The 18,532-nt window shown below is 35.9% G+C and overlaps 1 protein-coding gene across 1 annotated transcript in view; it reads left to right on the top strand.

The window, feature by feature from the left end:
* SLC6A20 (solute carrier family 6 member 20) overlaps positions 1 to 18,532 on the top strand; it is an 817,648-nt gene that overhangs the window by 53,764 nt on the left and 745,352 nt on the right. The window contains exon 2 of the mRNA XM_044065525.1: positions 3,018 to 3,158. Coding sequence (XP_043921460.1) covers positions 3,018 to 3,158 — 141 coding nt within the window. The remainder of the gene's footprint in view (positions 1 to 3,017; positions 3,159 to 18,532) is intronic.

The following is an 18,532-nucleotide window of genomic DNA, read 5'->3' as shown; positions in this document are numbered from 1 at the left end:
TGGCTTTTCCCGGTTAGAGGTCGCCACAGCGGAACTCCAGTCCGCTAATGATTGGCAGTCGATTTTTATGGTGCCGAGTTGCCAGCCCGATGCCCAACCTTCAGCAAAGGCACGCCCATTCACACATGTCTTTCGGAGGCCACTCGACCTCGGGGAGGACATGCAGACTCCACACAGAAGGCACTCCCCGCACACTAGCTGAGAATCGAATGGGAGAACCTCTTTCTGTGAGGCAACAACGCAACCACTGTATCATGATAAAGAAAAACAAATGCATTTTCATAAACAAAATTCAACAGGAAGTCTTCTAAAGGGAAGGAGATTATAGCAATATCAGAAATGCAAATGAACTTTGCATTAATTTATGCCTGGTGATTTTAAAAAAGGACAATAATGTGGGAAGGCAACAAAGAAAGTACTGGCATTTACAGCAAAAGAAATTATAAAGAAAGCAGCAGGTTAATATCCTGTTCTACTTCTATGATGCGAGAACCCACTAGGAACATGAGGAGTTTAGAAATTTCTATGCCCACCAAAGACCTCCTGAACATGAAGGAATTCTAGAACCAGTCAGCTACAATAATGCAGCATCTATACCAGATTATGTAGAAAAAGGAGTGCTGTAATCTGTAAACTATAAGGGATGGAGTGACTGAAAAGGTGTATAAGCATGTATTTTTTGTCAAACAGAGGCAGGTTACTGGAATCATCTCTGTCCCTTTCTGAAGAGTATGGATGTAATACAGTTTCAGAATTCAGGCAAATAAAGACATTAAAATGTTTAAGTAAGAATGTTGGCTGTTGGGAAATTAGAACAGATTGATTAATTTGATTGACTGATTGAATGATTGATTTTTATTACCCGGGACTATGTAGCTTGTCCAATCCCCTTTTCAGTGGAGGCCTAGGAAGTTGTCTCCATACACTTTTACAGAAAAAGGAAGAAATATTGTATATATAAATTATAACAATATATTAATAAAACAATGTAATGACAGTTATAATTCAGCAACAGATAAGCAATATATCAACAAGGTACAGCTGAAACAAAACATACTCAACTTACATAATGGATAAAAAACTATAGGCTTTACAATTAATCAACATTGGTTTTGAATGAAGTATATTTACTTGGATAATCCTATAGCTGTGACCAATCACTATCTAAATTTAGTTTTTTCTTTGATGTCTGGCCATTACCAAGAGAGACAGCTTACATAAACGTCATTGTCATTAATTATTTTTATATAGAAAAATTTTAATCCAGGAATGAACTATCTTAATTTTTTTGTGTTCTGTTATAATGATGGGGACAACATTAGCTATTGCATTTAAGAGGAAGTTGATTATCTTCTGGTGATAAAAGTTTTACAAGCATTTCTGTAATTGTATGCAGCATAAGCTCACAGGTTTCTACTAAGCGTATGGCTAAAGGAGACCATCTCAGTCATATCTCCCAGTACTTTTGGGAGACTAACAGTGTCCCCCATTTGTAGACTTTCTCCAAATATCCCTGGTAAAAATAATAGGATCATAGGTACTTACTAGGCTATGGATCTATGAGGATCTTAGGAAACCTGGCCTTACATTCCCATGGTAATTATTAGACCTTATATTTTGCAAAAGCTAAATGTAAATCTTCATGTATCTCACTGGATAACATTAACTCACAAACAAATCCTGGAAATTAGGGTGGGTGGCTCTACCTCCTCCAAATGACCTGTCATTAGTGATGAACCCCATGGTTCAGTCCGTAGCCTCTCTTTGGCATTTATTTCCTGAAGGTCAAAGCAAATGTTAAGGTTTATGGTTGACCAAGTTTGCAGATGACTGCAAATTTACTGTCATTATAATCTACCTAAAGGATACCAAAATCCTCCAAGAGGGCCTTTCCCAGACAAATGGCTAATGTCAAAACTATGGACTAAAACTAAATGCCACCAAATTTATAATTGCATCCTATGGCATGCATGACTTCCCATTGACAAAACACCCCTGAAAATTGATCCTGTGGTCAGAGATCTAGGAACCTTTGTCAACAATGAACTCTCCTTTGATCACCATTTGTCCACCATTGTAAGAAAGTCCTTTTTTATAACATAGCTTATATTTATAGGAATGACATCCAAGTCCAGGGTTGTAATCATTCTACTGTACTCAGCTCTCTTCAACCCAATCAGTGAAGGTACTGCCCCATTTTGTATGTATCCGTCCAAACACTTAACACAACTAGAACGATCACAATGTTTCTCATTAAAAATATCAAGGGCCTAAATCACAAAAGCAACGCAGAGAGTTTCAAAGTTTTGTCCCTCTTTTCAGTATCATACAGTTGACTTCTGCTTTCTGTATACAGCCTAAATAGACCTTATCCTGTCAGGCCTGTTACATATTTGCAGGTTCAATGACAGAGTGAATTCACTCCTAGTTAACACCTGTATCCCTCATTGATAGGGGCAATAAGTAAATATCCCAAAAAATCCTTGTACTGCCCACTTCTGGGTTGTTCATATGCAAAATACATGGGCTAAAGCCTACCATGAGAATGAAAATCTAAGTTTCTTAAGATCCCCACATATCAGTAGCCTAGTAAGTACTTATGAACCTATGAACACATGAACTTATGATATGATCTATATACTCACTCTTTAATACCTACCTTCTTTCTGCATTGCTGTAGAACTTAAACACTATTGCTCATAGTAATCTGAAACTTTATATATTTACATGTCTGCTTCAGAAACCTTGTTGTTTTGCATATCCCATGTGTCTTTCTCATATTGATGAAACACAGTATGGGTTAAGCATTGCTTTCTTCCAGTGATACCTGAATTGTACCATAGCTTGCTTCTCTTACACTTACTATAACTACTGTAACAGGATCTTTCCTGTGATATTCCAACTTTAGAAAACATCTGAAATCATTCTGTTTCAAGCTATTCATTATAACTGCTTAGATGTGTATAGAGCATTATGAAATGCAGCCATAATTAATAACTGTATTTTTTCCATTACAGGAGGGTTTTTAATTCCATACTTGCTTATGCTAATTCTGGAGGGAATGCCATTGCTTTACCTTGAATTAGCAGTGGGTCAACATATGCGGAAGGGGAGCATTGGCTCTTGGAAAGTTGTAAGCCCTTACCTCATTGGAGTTGGTGAGTACTTTAGATATACATGTACTAAGAGCACTAAAACCTGCTGACTCATACTTTTGACATTATTCGAAATAGCAAAGATTGATATGTTTATTTAATGAAGTCGCCTACTGCTTGTTGATAACTGAGGGAAAGAGAACAAAATCCTTTATGCTTGATTTTCCTACTTTTGTGACAATGAAGTTAATACTTAGCTGTTGTGCATCAATGAACAATATCCACTCACTCACAGTGTCACAACACAGAGCAATTGTTCTACAACCGCATCATACAAAGCAAATTAGAAGCACTTGGCAGAATATGGTGTTACAAGAACTGCACTGCACTGCATTTTTGGTTTGGTTACTAAGTTTCCAATATATATCCATGCCTGAGCTGATGTATGAATGGATGCGTGTGGTTTTGGTGGTGTGGATAGAAGAAGGTGACATGATGTGGTAGAAGGGAATAGAACTTTTATATTTCAATTCTGAATATGTAGGAAAAAATCTGTAAATACACATAAATATAGCTTTTTTGTAACACATTTCTTTATTTTAAAAATATTTGCCTGTTAGCCATTTATGTAGTACAAATGCCTTGCACCTCATACCATAAAAAAGTATATTATGTTACAAGGAAAAAGTCTTCAGTTTTCTTCATCATATCATCTTCATAAATCATTACAATATTTATGGTTACCATATTTGTTTACAATGTACATATCTGAAAAGATGATGTGACGTAACAAGGCTGTGAGCTTCACTAGATGCTAGGTATACAGTTCTGTGCAACATAAGGCCTTCAGCATTGTCTTACATGACCTACATAAAATAGTTACAGCAAGCACTTCTAGATATTGTCTTACAAAAGTTACAGCAAATATTCCTAGGTATTGTTTTACACTATCTACATACAGTAGTTACAGCAAGCACTCCTAGGTATTGTCTTACAATAGTTACAGCAAGTATTCCTAGTTATTGTCTTACACTATCTACATGCAATAGTTACAGTAAGCACTTCTAGGTATTGTCTTACGCTACCTACATACAATAGTTACAGCAAGTACTCCTAAGGATTGTCTTACAATAGTTACAGCAAGTACTCCTAGGTATTATCTCAGACTACCTACATAAAATAGTTACAGCAAGCACTCCTAGGCATTGTCTTGCACTATCTACAAACAATAGTTACATCTAGTACTCCTAGGTATTGTCTTGCAATATTTACAGTAAGAACTCATAGGTATTGTCTTATAGGGTTCATATTAGAATGACGTAAACGCATTTTGTTAAATGCGTTTTCGTCGACACATGTAGGGCGAACAGGCAAAACAGCGAAGCGGCTGTTCAGCGAATTCTTTCCCTGGGAAAGAAGTCACTTGACCGCTTCGTTGCTTTGCCTGTTCTGGAGTGTAGTGTGGTCCCTTGTCTGGTATAGCTCCTGAGCGTGATTGTGCAACAGTTACCGACCTTAGAGTTAGGGTGCGGGTTAAGGTAAGTGCATATGTTTTAAAATGTTTAGTTTTTTTTTTTTTTGTTAGATGTATGGTTGGGTTACGTGCATATGTGTATTTAGTTGTTTACTGGTTTTTGGGGGGTATAATTAGGGTTAGTGTATGTGTTTGGAAGTGTTTAATGTTTTTCTTTGGGGGGGGTTGGAACAGCGATTTCTTTCCCTAGGAAAGAAATCGCTGTTCTGTGGTTTCGACATTTTCAGTGTTCGCTGAATATGTGTCGATGTAACACCGTTCGCTGTTTTCATTGTTCGATGTTATAATATGAACTCGTCTTATACTACCTACATATAGTAGTTACAGCAAGTACTCCTGGGGATTTTTTTACACTACCTACATACAATAGTTACAACAAGTACTCGTAGGTATTGTCTTACACTACCTACATACAGTAGTTACAGCAAGTACTCGTAGGTATTATCTTACACTACCTACATACAGTAGTTACAGCAAGTACTCGTAGGTATTGTCTTACACTACCTACATACAGTAGTTACAGCAAGTACTCATAGGTATTGTCTTACACTACCTACATACAGTAGTTACAGCAAATACTCCTGGGGATTGTCTTACGCTACCTACATACAGTAGTTACAGCAAATACTCCTGGGGATTGTCTTACACTACCTACATAAAGTAGTTATAGCAAGTACTCCAAGGTGTGGGAGGTACAAGACAATACATATTATATATTTTTATACTATTCAGTTCAACACTGATTAAAATTTTGCTAAACTGTATTAGGTTGTTGGTACAGACATTCTAAAAACAACACAAACTCCAAAAATGGAAACACCCAATTTTGTGCATTTTCATTACTGCATCTGTGTAACTTTATTGAGATGCAAATAGTTCAATAGTAATGTGCAGAAAAGTCTGAAGGCTGTAATCACTAAAGCAGTTTTAGTCTGTAACAGTATTTGAAGGTATGATATCATAGACCTCCAGATGCAGGAAATGCTGCAGAAACTGCTAGGGCTTAAGACACAGGTGTTACAACTGCTCAACACATAGAACATTCTCTGGCAGTGAAAGACCCACCTCCTTTATCCCACAGTGCAGTCCATCATCCTATCCTTCCACTTCTTTCCTCAATAAAATTTCTCAGGAATACTGTAATGCCCTGGGCTACTAACGGGAAAATAATGTTGTCTTCTGTATGCTTTGTTTTGACCTGAGTGGGACATTTACATCTTATATTTTTTTGTTCTGCACTTTAGTCGACTTTTGGCTGTGTTTTCACCTTTTGAGATGTAATGTGGTTTCCTGTCAGAATTATTTGGGAGGGCCGAGACTTTTTTGTAGTTATTACCTTAATGGCATTGATGTGCACCTACCTACAAGTTGTTTTAAATGGAGCAAATGAGCATGGATCATGGATCATGAATGTTCTCTATCCTCTTCCTTTGGCCTGTGGTCTTTACTGAGATGTGGGTTCTTTCACGTCAGAGAAATATTAGCATAAGGATGTGAGATCTGAGAAGCAACTTTTGACTTCTGTGAAAAAGAGAAAAAAGACATATTCTAGTTATTTGCATACACATATATATATATATGTGTGTATATATATATATATATATATATATATATATATATATATATATATATATATATATATATATATATTTTTTTTTTAAATGAGAGAACACAAAGTTGAAATGGAAACCGCAGAACTCTCCTCACTCAAGGTGACCATTTTGTTACAGGACCTAAAGTGGGACACTTAAGCTGCAGCCTAATTATAGGCCTACAGCCCTACGCTAATCCCTGCGCCCTACATGTGGAACATGCCTTGCAACACTAAATTCACACAGTAGTTATTTAACTTATATTTCTCATGTCAAATATCACTTTAATTATCTCTGAAAGTTAATATAACAGCAATTGTTTGAGTTCCAAAGAATCCAAAGTTTTTTTTTTAATATCTCCCAGTCTGATAAGCTTAAGAAGCGGGCCATGGTGGTGCAGCGTTAGTGTTAAAAAAGAGGTTCTCCAGTTCGATTCTCAGTTGGAGCGCCTTCTGTGTGGAGTCTGCATGTCCTCCCCGCAGTCAAGTGATGCTTAAAGACATGCAGGTAAGTGCGTGCGTGAATGGGTGTGCCTTCTTTGAAGGTTGGGTGTCGGGCTGGCAACTCGGCACCATAAAAATCCACTGCCAATCATTAGCAGACCAGAGTTCCACTGTGGCAAATCCCTAACTGGGAAAAGCCAAAAGACATTACTAGTCTAATAAGCTTAAGTCTGATTGTTACTATATGAATCCCTGGCTGAACCTCTCATGTGTCAACCAAGAACTCTTCTTATCTGCCTGTTCTACACCAGGTCTTATTCAAAAAGGTAAGTAAAATAAACCTTTCTATATAACAAAAAGTGAACTTCTTAAAAAACTTTCATTAAGTGACTCATAAAGAAAAGGATTTTACTGACACAGTAACATACAGTACAAACTCAAGTGGAGTTATGTTTTGCCATTCATGCCCAAATGCAAGTCTGTCAATCAAAGAGTCAACAAAATATAAATCTCATTGTACCATGCAATGCCAAAGTATGGGGTATGTGCATATGTTTGGCTTTGTAGACTAGTGATGGCTGTTGCTGTTAAAAACCTCCACAGTTCAAGAGAATAACCTGAAGAAGCAGTGGTGCTGTTTGTTTTATAAAGAGGTGGGTGTGAGATTTAGAGACTTCAGTTTGGGATGAAAAAAAATCTCAAGACTCCTCTAAAATAAATCAAAAAAATGTAAAGGTTGTGTGTAGTTCCATTTGTCCATATATTATGCAAGCCAATGGTAATTTTCCTAAATGTCATTTTCAGTATGCCAGAAAAACACAATTTTTTTGAAAATCGGACCAAAAGTATGAGACCAAAATCTGGACATTCTACGAAAATCTGTACAGTTGAGAGGTATTAGTGCTTGTAAGGCTTATGTAAGCATACCTCTACAGAGATGCAGACAGCAACACAAGAACAAAATGTCTTCTCATCTTTAAAATTGCTTGCAGGTGGAAAGGAAGAACAAGATGTTGGTGTGACAATACACACACAGAGACATGACGAGACAGGTGTGTGCGACTGGACTGTTCTTATAGAAGAACTCCCTTAAAAACAAAAACAGTATTTTTTTTTAATGGTACATCAGGACCATTCAGGCTAAACTGGGAAATTTCCATGCCCTGAAGGCAATGTTCGGGATTCCGAGATGGAGACTTCCTAACTGGGACTGTCCTGGAAAAACTGGGGACACTTGGTCAACTTGTCCTAGCTTCAAGGTACAGCAGTCTTGGGAATTAAAACCACAATGTTTTGTAGCATTCAAAAAAGCTTTGCAGCATAAGCAATTAACTGCTCCATAAAGACAACACAAATGTTCTTTCAATAAGTACCAGTATTTTACAAATTACATTTAAAATGCTCTATTAACAGCATTTTCAGAAAATAACAAAGCTGTTTTTATCAGTCCTTTTGAAATATTTTGACATTTTTCGACAACACCAACATGAATGCATATATGTACACACACACACACACACACACACACACACACACACACACACACACACACACACACACACACACACACACAAACAGACCACTTTCTGCTACTTTTCTTGAAAAACAAACTTTATTAGCATTCTCGTCCCAGTTAATACCACATTATAGGAAAATGATGTTATGTCATTTACACTTTCATCATAAGTTGTTTGAACACATTTAATACCAACTGGATCAATATGTTCAGTGAAGAAAAGACATTGTAGCACATTTTTTAGGGAGGAAATACCAAAACTTGTTTAAACACCATCATCCAACTGGATTTATCCAGCAGCAAACCTATTACAGTTTATATATATATATATATATATATATATATATATATATATATGATTATGATCAGTTTTCACAACTTTTTTTACTGGTGGAAGACTCTGCTGATATTTCTATAGAAATTCCTGTGCCAATTGATGGTAGTTATTTTTTAGGCATTCAGCTTTTAATAAACATCATAAGTATACATCAACTTGTTATTGATCAGACTGTTGATTATATCAGCCAAGGTTCCTTACTTTTATTTGTAATTTTAAGTATTCAATGCAATATCAAGGAAAGGCTTGAATAATTACAAGGCAAATCACATTCGCATTACCTTGTTGGTGATATGTACCTAATGCTTTTCAGAAAATACTTATGAAGAGAGACAAATTGTAGAAGAGTTCAATTCTAAAATAGTAAGGAAGTTAACCTACTTCAATATAGTTAGACAAAGAAATAAAACATTTTTCATGTCACACAAGACAGAAAGACTAGAGGAGTATTTGTATAATACTGTGTCTGTGTTTTTTGAGACAGTGTGTATATAATTCAGATAACTCTTAGGGTTTGTCAGAATGCAGAAACAGCTTATCATTTTAATCAGTAGGTACCTGATATGCTTATTATTCCCTCACATAAAAAGATCAGTTATCTATAAAAATCTCTCTTTTGGGGATGTGCACATTTTTAAGTAAAACAAGTTTCAGTTGTGTGCCTAAAAATACAGAATATTTATGAAATGAATGCTTTCAATAATGAAAAAAAATCACTAAGCAGACCCTATTTATTTCATCCAATGTAATGTATGAAACAATAATTTGCAGTTTCTGAAATCTTGGTACAAATGTATTAATTTTACCACTCAGCTATATTATCTGAAGTTAGCATTTATTGTCACTTACATAACAGCTTACAGTTTGGAGGCTGTATTAATTCAGTCATTAAAAGAGCACCTTATCCAAGGCTATATTACTTCAATAATTCAAAAATGCTTTATCATCCGGAGGCTGAATTTAATTCTACATAGAACAGCTGAGAAATCAGAGGTAAAATTAATTATATGACACACAAAACAGTTCAGTATATAGAAACTGTGGTAACTTAGTCATGCACAGACAAAACAGCTTATTGTTAGAGGTCTGTACTAATTCTGTCATACTAATGAATTTGTGAAAAAATATGATCACTGCAAAACAACATACAGCATCATGATATTAATTCTTTGACAAGCTGTATTGTCTGCCACTTCACAGCAAGAAAAAATAGCCAAATATAAGCAAGAAAAATATTTTATTCTACATGATTATAAGTATAATTTTGTGCATTATTAGCATGTAAAATGCTAAATTCATCTAAAAGTCATGTATCAGAAGGCTGCATGGATCCTATTATAGAAAGGCACTTGTGAAAAAAACATGATTATCAGAAGTAACTCATAACATTATAATTCTGATTCCTTGACAAGCACAGTTCTAAGATATATTATAATGCGAAGTAATAGCCATATATATATATATATATATATATATATATATATATATATATATATATACCCATGAAGTGCACTTAATTTTGTGTCCATGATTGCAATATTGGTGCCCATTATATAAAGTGCTTGAAACTGCTAAACCAAACTGGAGAAAAATAACAATTTGCCAAATGCTGTCGTCTTTGAGAGTAGATATTTTGTCAGCTGGATAATTTTTTGAAAAAAATTACACAACAAACCATTCCTTAATCATCCATGGAACATTTATTTTTATTACTTTATTTTCATTTGGTAACTGGGCTAGTCTGACTGGGCCATGCAAGACCTCTTTTCAGCAGAAAAAAAAAACACCAGGAAGACTGATACATATTTGCATACACTGAAAACAAAAAGAAAAACAATAACAGAGCAGTTAAAGGTAAAAGCATAGCAACAAAAGTTAAAACATAGTGCAGTAGATGATTGCAATTATATTTTACATTATAACAGCTCAACATTTAAAATAAGACATTTATGTAGATGGTAAGGCTGGAGAGGGCAGAGGTGAAGGAGGTGTGACTAACAGGACCAGAATAGGTGGAAGGATGAGGGCAGGGTAAGTATAGATTTTAGAAGTAGGAAGACAGTATAGAGGTTTAAAAAGATGGAGAACAGTGTAGGACAGGAATACGATGAGGAGAAAAGATTAGTTCTTCCAGGTGATGATCGACAATACCTAGAGATAAGGCAATAGTTCTTTAGTTTGATTTTGAAGGATCAAATGGTTGCTGTTTGATTGATATTGGTAGGGAGGGAGATTCAGATATATGCTAAGTAAATATAATATGAAGAACCTCCATACATATTGATAAATTTGAGGACAATGGGTAGATTTCTGCCCATTGTGCAAAGTGGTCTCAGGGTAGTGTACCCCTCTAGCAGGGTAGTCAGAGAAGGACATTTCTCAGGGAAATAGAGTATACTATGTGTGAGTTTTAATTGATTAAGAATTAGGAAGTTAGAAAATTGAAGCCGATGCAGATTTTTAAGTACAGTGAAGTGATGAGTTGTATTTATATCTTACAAGCAAATTTGGTGATCTTGTTGTAACATTCATCATCATCATCATCATCAATACCATTTTTCCTATTTTCTGTATGGAGTCAGGTTGTCATGTCATCTGCTTCCATCTCTCTCTTTTCAATGCCAGTCTCCTACCTTCTTAAACACTCACACTTGAGTATCACAGGTCTTCTTTCACACAATCCATCCACTTCTTTGCAAGATGCCCTCATTTCCTCTTGCTGTCTTCCTGCCCATCTCAAATCTTCTTCATCAGATTGTCTTCTGCTTTTCTGCACATATGCCTGAACCACTATAATGTGTTCTCTTTGATTTTTTCTGCAATTGGAGGTAATTTGGCTTCTGCTCTTATGTCCTCATTTCACCTGTCCCACAGTGTGCATCCTACCACCCGTCTCAGACACTTCATCTCCATTCTCCATCATCACTAAGTTCTTCAGCTGCTCTGACTTTACTGCCAGGTTTCTTTGCCATACAGTAGCACTGGTTGCACCACTGTTTTGCACACTTAACTGTTTAGCTTCTTTGGCATTCTTATATCATACACTACCCCTACACTCTGTGCAAGATGGCTGCAGCCCCTCTAAGTCAAGCTTTGACTTCCTCATTCAAATTTTCCATCTCCTCAACCACTCCCCCAGATGCTTGAAGATGTTAATTTGTTCTACTGTTTTTCCTACTATCTCAATTCTCAGCTTCATCTTATTTCCCACATTTCCTGCCATTACAGCTGTCTTGCCTGTACTCAGTTTCATCCCTTGTGCCTTCAGTTATGTATTCCATTCCCCTATCCTTTGCTGAAGTTCTTGATCAGAGTCTGCCTGTAATTTCACATCTTTTGCACACAGAAACCTTGTTAATCTATCCTCTCTGACCTGTTTGTTAATGTAGTCCATCAACAGTATGAAACAGCAGTGGCTCAGAGCTGAACCCTGATGCGCACCTACACCCATTGGGAACCCCTCTCTGAGACTAAACACTGTTTATACTTGAGTCATTGGGTCCTTGTACATAGTCTGTGCTACTTCTATCAATCTTTCTATGACTTCATACTATTTCTGGACTGCCTAAGTCATCTTTCTTAGGACCTTGTCATATGCTTTCTCAAAGCCTAGGAATGCCCAATTGGAATCTTTCCTCATCTCTCTAACGTTTTCTAAATTATCTGACTCACAGCAAATGCTGGATCCGTTGTGCTGCATCCTGATCTGAATCTGAATTGCTCATCTCCCATCTTCCTTTCTACTACTCTGCATATTTGTTTATCAGTCACCCTCTCCAGAACTTTCATGCAGTATAATAGGAGTCTGATACCTCTATATTGCCTACAGTTACGAATGCCCCATTTGTTCATGAACACTGGCACTAGCATGTTTATTCTACACTCATCTAGGATATGCCTTTCTCTCTGTACTACTATGAGTACCTTCAGGAGCTATTTCTCCCCTATTTCACCCAACATCTTTATCATATCTTTTGTGACCTCATCCGAGCCTGCTGTTTTCTCTGACTTCATTTTGCTAAGTGCTGTTATTACTTCTTCTATGGTGGGCTCTTCCCCTTGTTTCATCATAGGCTGTGTCTGGGGCAGTACAACTTCTGTAGGGTTTTCTTCATTCAGAAGTTGCTAGAAGTACTCCTTCCATATGCCTTTGATGTCCTGTGGACTGGTGAGCAGGTTGTTGCTGGTATCCCTTATGAAGGGTGTCCAACTATCCTTTTTATCTTTCTGCCTTTGCCTTGCAACCTGATACAGTTTCTTTGTTCCATCTACTGAGTCACTTTCCAGAAGTTGGCAAAGTGCCTCTGATGCCTTGTTCTTTGTTGCTACAAATCCTCGCTTAGTCTCTTTGTTAGCCAGCCAGTATTCCTTTCTAGCCTGGTCCATTTTTCTGTCTCCCACATTTTCTTGCACTCTTTCTTTCTTTTGATGACTTCCAGGATTTCTGCACTCTACCACAAGCTTTCCCTCTGTACCTTATTCTTCTTCTAGTTTTTTTAGTTGTGCTATGTTGATATTGGTTGGAGAGGCATAGAGTAGAGTAGAAAGGAGGTAGGAGGTAGCTCTAAGGTGTATTGAGTATCCAGTGAGGAAATTAGAATCTCTATAACACCTAGTTTATAGTGAGTTCTTTGTATGACCTTTTGTATGTGAATATCGAATTTAAGCTGATCATCGATAATGATACCTAGCATTTTTGTGTTAGAGACTGCCTCTATTTGAATGTTTTGAGAATTGAGAACTGAGAAAGAAGATGTATCATCAGTGTAAGTCTTAGGAATGAACAGTATTAATTTAGTTTTGCTTGGATTTATGAAGACCTGAGATTGAGTAAACTAGGTCTCAATGCAAGTAAATGGCTCCTGGGTGCTGAGTTGCAGAGCAGTTACAGAGATAGTAGTAGTACAGATAAGAGTTGCATCATCAGCATATTGGACAAAAGAATCATGAGAGGAAACAGCTGCAATCTTCCATTGCCACATCTTGACAGTTGTATAAGCAAGTCCTATCTCAGTAGGTCAAGCATTGCTATTGGATGGCCATTCATGAAGCAGTCTTCCAAGGCAGCAACAGGCTATCCATATAAAAGACTGAGGTATCAGGAGTAGCGGTGTCATACTAGACCTTTACAATAATGTCATTTGGTAAAATCACTATGTTGCTCTTTATACCTATTACATTCAGACCGAACCTGAAAATCAGACCCAACATGGCAGCCTCTGAGCATGTGAGTTCATATTATAACACAGAATGGTGTTACATTGACACATAAAATATCGAAACCACAGAAAATTGATTTCTTTCCTAGGGAAAGAAATTGCTGTTCCAACCCCCCCCCCCAAAAAAAAACATTAAACACTTCCAAACACATACACACATACCCTAACCCTAAGTATACCCCTCCCAAAAAACAGTAAACAACTAAATACACATATGCACATAACCCAACTATACATCTAACAAAAAAAAAAAAACAGTAAACATTTTAAAACATATGTACTTACCTTAACACGCAACCTAACCCTAAGGTCAGTAATTCTTGTGCATTTACATAAACAGTTCCAAACACTAACACACTTACCTTAACCCTAATCCTACCCCCCAAAACAAAAGTAAACAGCTAAACACACACACGCACACACACACACACACACACACACACACACACACACACACACACACACACACACGTAACTCAACCATACATCTAACACAAAATAAAAACAGTAAACACTTTCATACATATGCACTTACCTTAACCCGCACCCTAACCCTAAGGTCAGCAACTGTTGCACAATCATGCTCGGGAGCTATAGTGGACAAGGGACCACACTACACTCCAGAAGAGGCAAAGCAACAAAGCAGTCAAGTGACTTCTTTCCCAGGGAAAGAATTCGCTGAACAGCTGCTTCGCTGTTTTGTCTGTTCACCCTACATGTGTCAATGAAAACACATTTGACAAAATGCGTTTTTGTCGTTCTAATATCAACCCGGGCAATAATTTGCAAGGCACTCAAATCATTCATGCTTCAGAAAGAATATTCGAAAAAAAGAACTAATTATTGCCAGTCCATGCATTTAGATCTTACAGAATTAAATGCTCAGCAATTATTTTGCATCTACAAAAATTTTAAATTAAAATTTGTCTTGCGTGGGAATACTTTTCCATAAAGAAAGCAGCATGTTGGGAAACAGAGCTATCTTGGAGTAAAACGGCTACATTCATCAGAATAGCATAGATGTTCAGTTTATTTTAATAGTGAAGGATTCAAAGAATACAGCTCAGTTAATTTTAGGCCATTTGGCTGCTATGCTATGCCAATAACAAATCAAAAATTCCACTAGAAGAGAGATGCTTTACCCTGTGACTGGGGAGAGGTTCTAGAATATCTGTATGAGAAACATTCCCAGCAGTAACATTAACTTCTTCAAAAATCCAGTAGACTCCGTGACATTGTTTATTTTTTTTTTGTAATCTGATTTTTACTAGTATTTTTTTTACAAAAACAAAAACAAAACCATAATTCACACAATACGAATAGGTTCAAAACAGATAAATGAAAAAATCTTCATACAATCCTACTTAAGAACAAATACATTCAGTACTGATGTAACAAAAATAAATATTTAGCTTCTTTAATCAAGTGAATAGGATACTAGCTGATTACAAACACAAAAAGAAAGTGTAGAAACAATTTATTGATAGGTATTTGTTTGTACAGGATTGTGAAGATATATCAATATTCCTAAATCCTATTTGATTTAACTATATACAATATATATAAGTGACTGTCACTAAGTGGGAGGGAATTAGTATAAAGAAACTAGAATGTATTGCCTGCACAAATGTAAGAAAAAGATAACATAAAGGGTCACAATAATTGTAATTCTACAAAGGTTCTGCTGGAGAAAGTTAATGAGGGAAAGAGGTATTTACAGATAGAAGGAGGAGAAATGGAGAGCAACCTAAGGAGGATAATGATTTAGAACATCCAGAAGGTTATTCCAATATTTCTGAAAGCAACTTAACTTCTTTTTGCTTGTAGTTTTTAGTTTACTTGCCAAAACATGTTTAACAGCCATCAATTGAAAATCCTTCCAGGACATTTTGGCTCTGTCTAGCCAGTTAAGGGTAATGTAAGTTTTGAGTAACGCACACAGTGTCACTATATGTTTAGTTTCAGATTTAAATGAACCTGGATAGATATTTAATAGCGCCATTTCCCAGGAAAGGGTTGACTTCGTGTAACCCATTTTCTCCAGTCGTGCTCTTAAGGAGCACCAGGGTTTATACACGTTTTTACAGGGCCAAAAAATGTGGAGTATGTCTGCGACAGAATTAGAGCAAGTTGAACAAAAAGGCAAGCTGTTTGGGTTAATTTTATTTAGGAATGATGGAGTGTGATATGCGTTATTTTTTATCATGAACTGGGTATAAATTAGTTTTTTGAAAGGGGTTAGCTTTATTGTAGCATAAATCGCATCAAGTTTTTGGCTAAGTGTAATTTCCTTATTTTTTCCATCCCAGTATTTAGAAAATAGTAACTGGCCTTGGTATTTTATCTTTATTACTAGACTATAGACTTTGGAAAGCATTTTAGACCTTGAAGGAAGTTGGGTTATTAGAGACTGATAAAGATGGTACTCTGTGGGGGTAACTGACCTTGTGTCAGTGATCAAAGAAATTAGGTAAAAAATGTGTTTGATTATTATATAGTATTTCTTGTTCACTGGCAAAGAGGACATGATTTCATTAAATGGTAAGTCTTTAAATGAGTAGAAGTCCCAAACTGTACAGTTCTTAATGAGAGGGTAATTATCAAGATTTAACATGCTGTTACCCAATTTAAGATTTGGATTAAGATGAATTGGCTGGGCCATCATTAGGGAGTATCGTAAGCCAAGAGAAGTTATCAGTGATTGGAACCCATTTATATTTTTTATTAATATAGGGCGAATTTTATGCTGTTTAAGAGTTTTATTGTCCAGAAAGAGAATTGCTCTAGGATTGATATTAGACGCTTTTATATGGGCATTGTACAATTTTGTCCATAAGGGATTCCAGTCCTTGTTTGATTGTTGGAAGTTAGCAATGTGTATAATACGACTGGCATTGATTATATGGTAATATGACAGGAAGTCCGGAAGGGCCAATCCTCCTCTGTCTTTGGGAAGTGTAAGATTATTGTAGCTGATTCTAACATTTTTAGGGTGCCAAATAAACTTTCCTAGTGTAACTTTTATTTTTGAAAAAAAAGTGTTTGGTATGTTTTGATTAAGAGCGAAGAAGTGGAAAAGAAGTTTGGGGAGGATATTCATTTTTATAATAGCTACTTTTGAGAGAAGAGAAGGATTTAAACTCTTCCATCTTGTGAGATCTTCATTGATTTTAGTCCAAGTTTTGTACAAATTACACTTTATTAGCTCTTGTTGGGGGTGAGTGAAGGTTATACCCAAATATTTTAGGGAATAGTTAACTTTGATTGATATTTCTGGAATGAAAAATTCTTTGTGTCCGAGGGGGTTTAGCGGAAGGATTATTGATTTGTTTGTGTTAATGGCATAATTTCAGATTTGCGAAAATTTGTCTATAGAGTTTAAAATTTTTTCAAGTTACGTTGAGGGAAGTTCTAAATAGATGTTTAAATCGTCTGCAAAGGCAGTGTATTTCATTTGTATTTTATATAGGTAAATTGAACGGTGAAATGTTTTCTGACTTAAATTTAACAATAGAACTTCAAGATAAATATTAAAAAGGTAGGATGAGAGCGGACAACCCTGTCTTGTTCCGTTTATAATATGTATTGGCATGGAGTTTTTTTTGTTTATATTTAGGGAAGTGGAAGCCTTAGTGTAGAGGGTTTTAACCATTTTAATAAATTTGTCAGGGATGGAGAAATATTTCAGGGTTTTAAAGAGGAACTTTAAGTTTACCCAGTCAAAAGCTTTTTGGGCATCAACAGAAAGAGCATATTTGTGGGATTTGTCAAGATTTGTTATATATGTTATGGCTTCAATGGTTAGAGTGTTGTCCCAAACATGCCTATTGTTCATGAAACCAAGCTGGTCATGTGAAATAATATGTGGTAATACGCTTTTTAGTCTATTTGCTAAGATAGAGGATAAAATCTTTATGTCAATGTTAATTAAGGCAATTGGATGGTAGTCATTTGTGCTAGTAATGTTGTCATTAGATTTAGGTATGAAAATGGTCTTAGAATTATTAAGATATAAATTGGAGATGCCAAATTGAATAATGTAACTATAAACTTTAAGCAGAATGGAAGCAAGAATTTGCTTGAAGGACTTTGGACATTGTTTATTTGTGTTTAAAATGGCTTTCTAACTGTATAAGTTACAGTTAAAGACAGCATTATCAAATGCCAGTACCTTTAAAATTGTCATGTCTCTGTAATGCAATGCAGATCTAGTGAAGAAAGATAATTCAGGTTGTGGCTATTATTAGCGTGTTGAACAACAGATTTGGCAGAAATGAAAATATTTCCATCTTCAATCACCTTCTATCACTTGGAAGGAAAATCTCCGAGTGTAAGAACCAGGAAAAGGAAAGAGTGTTCTCAATCTTATTGCACAATGCTATGCTTTTTTAACAACACAGCCTGAATTTCTGTTTTCTGTGTTTCTGAAATGGCTACCATGAATGCATTCCTGTGTGCAAGTCTCTCTCCTTTCATCTTTTTTGTATATGAATTATATTCAGGAAGCTGAGAAAAATCTGTCTGGCAAAATTATATTCAGATTGTAAATAATAGTGCACTAAACACAGTGGCCTATAGAACAAGCATTTTAGTGGAATTTTTCTTTCAAAATGAAAATAATACCATTATTATACCACATAATAAAAATGTTATTGGAAAGAGTACCTAAAGGAATCATGCGTATGTCTTATACAATGCTCTGCAAATTATGCCTGGAGGAACTTTAGTTAAACAAACACTCTACCTGTGGCACCACCTTCCTGATTTATCAAGGTAACATTTTTAGCATCAATAAG

This window comes from Protopterus annectens, chromosome 3.part0 (genome assembly GCF_019279795.1).
Source record: "Protopterus annectens isolate FY-2018-M chromosome 3.part0, PAN1.0, whole genome shotgun sequence".
Taxonomy (NCBI): domain Eukaryota; kingdom Metazoa; phylum Chordata; order Ceratodontiformes; family Protopteridae; genus Protopterus; species Protopterus annectens.
The sequence above is the reverse complement of the archived record's forward strand: the minus strand, read 5'-3'. Positions and strand labels throughout refer to the sequence as shown.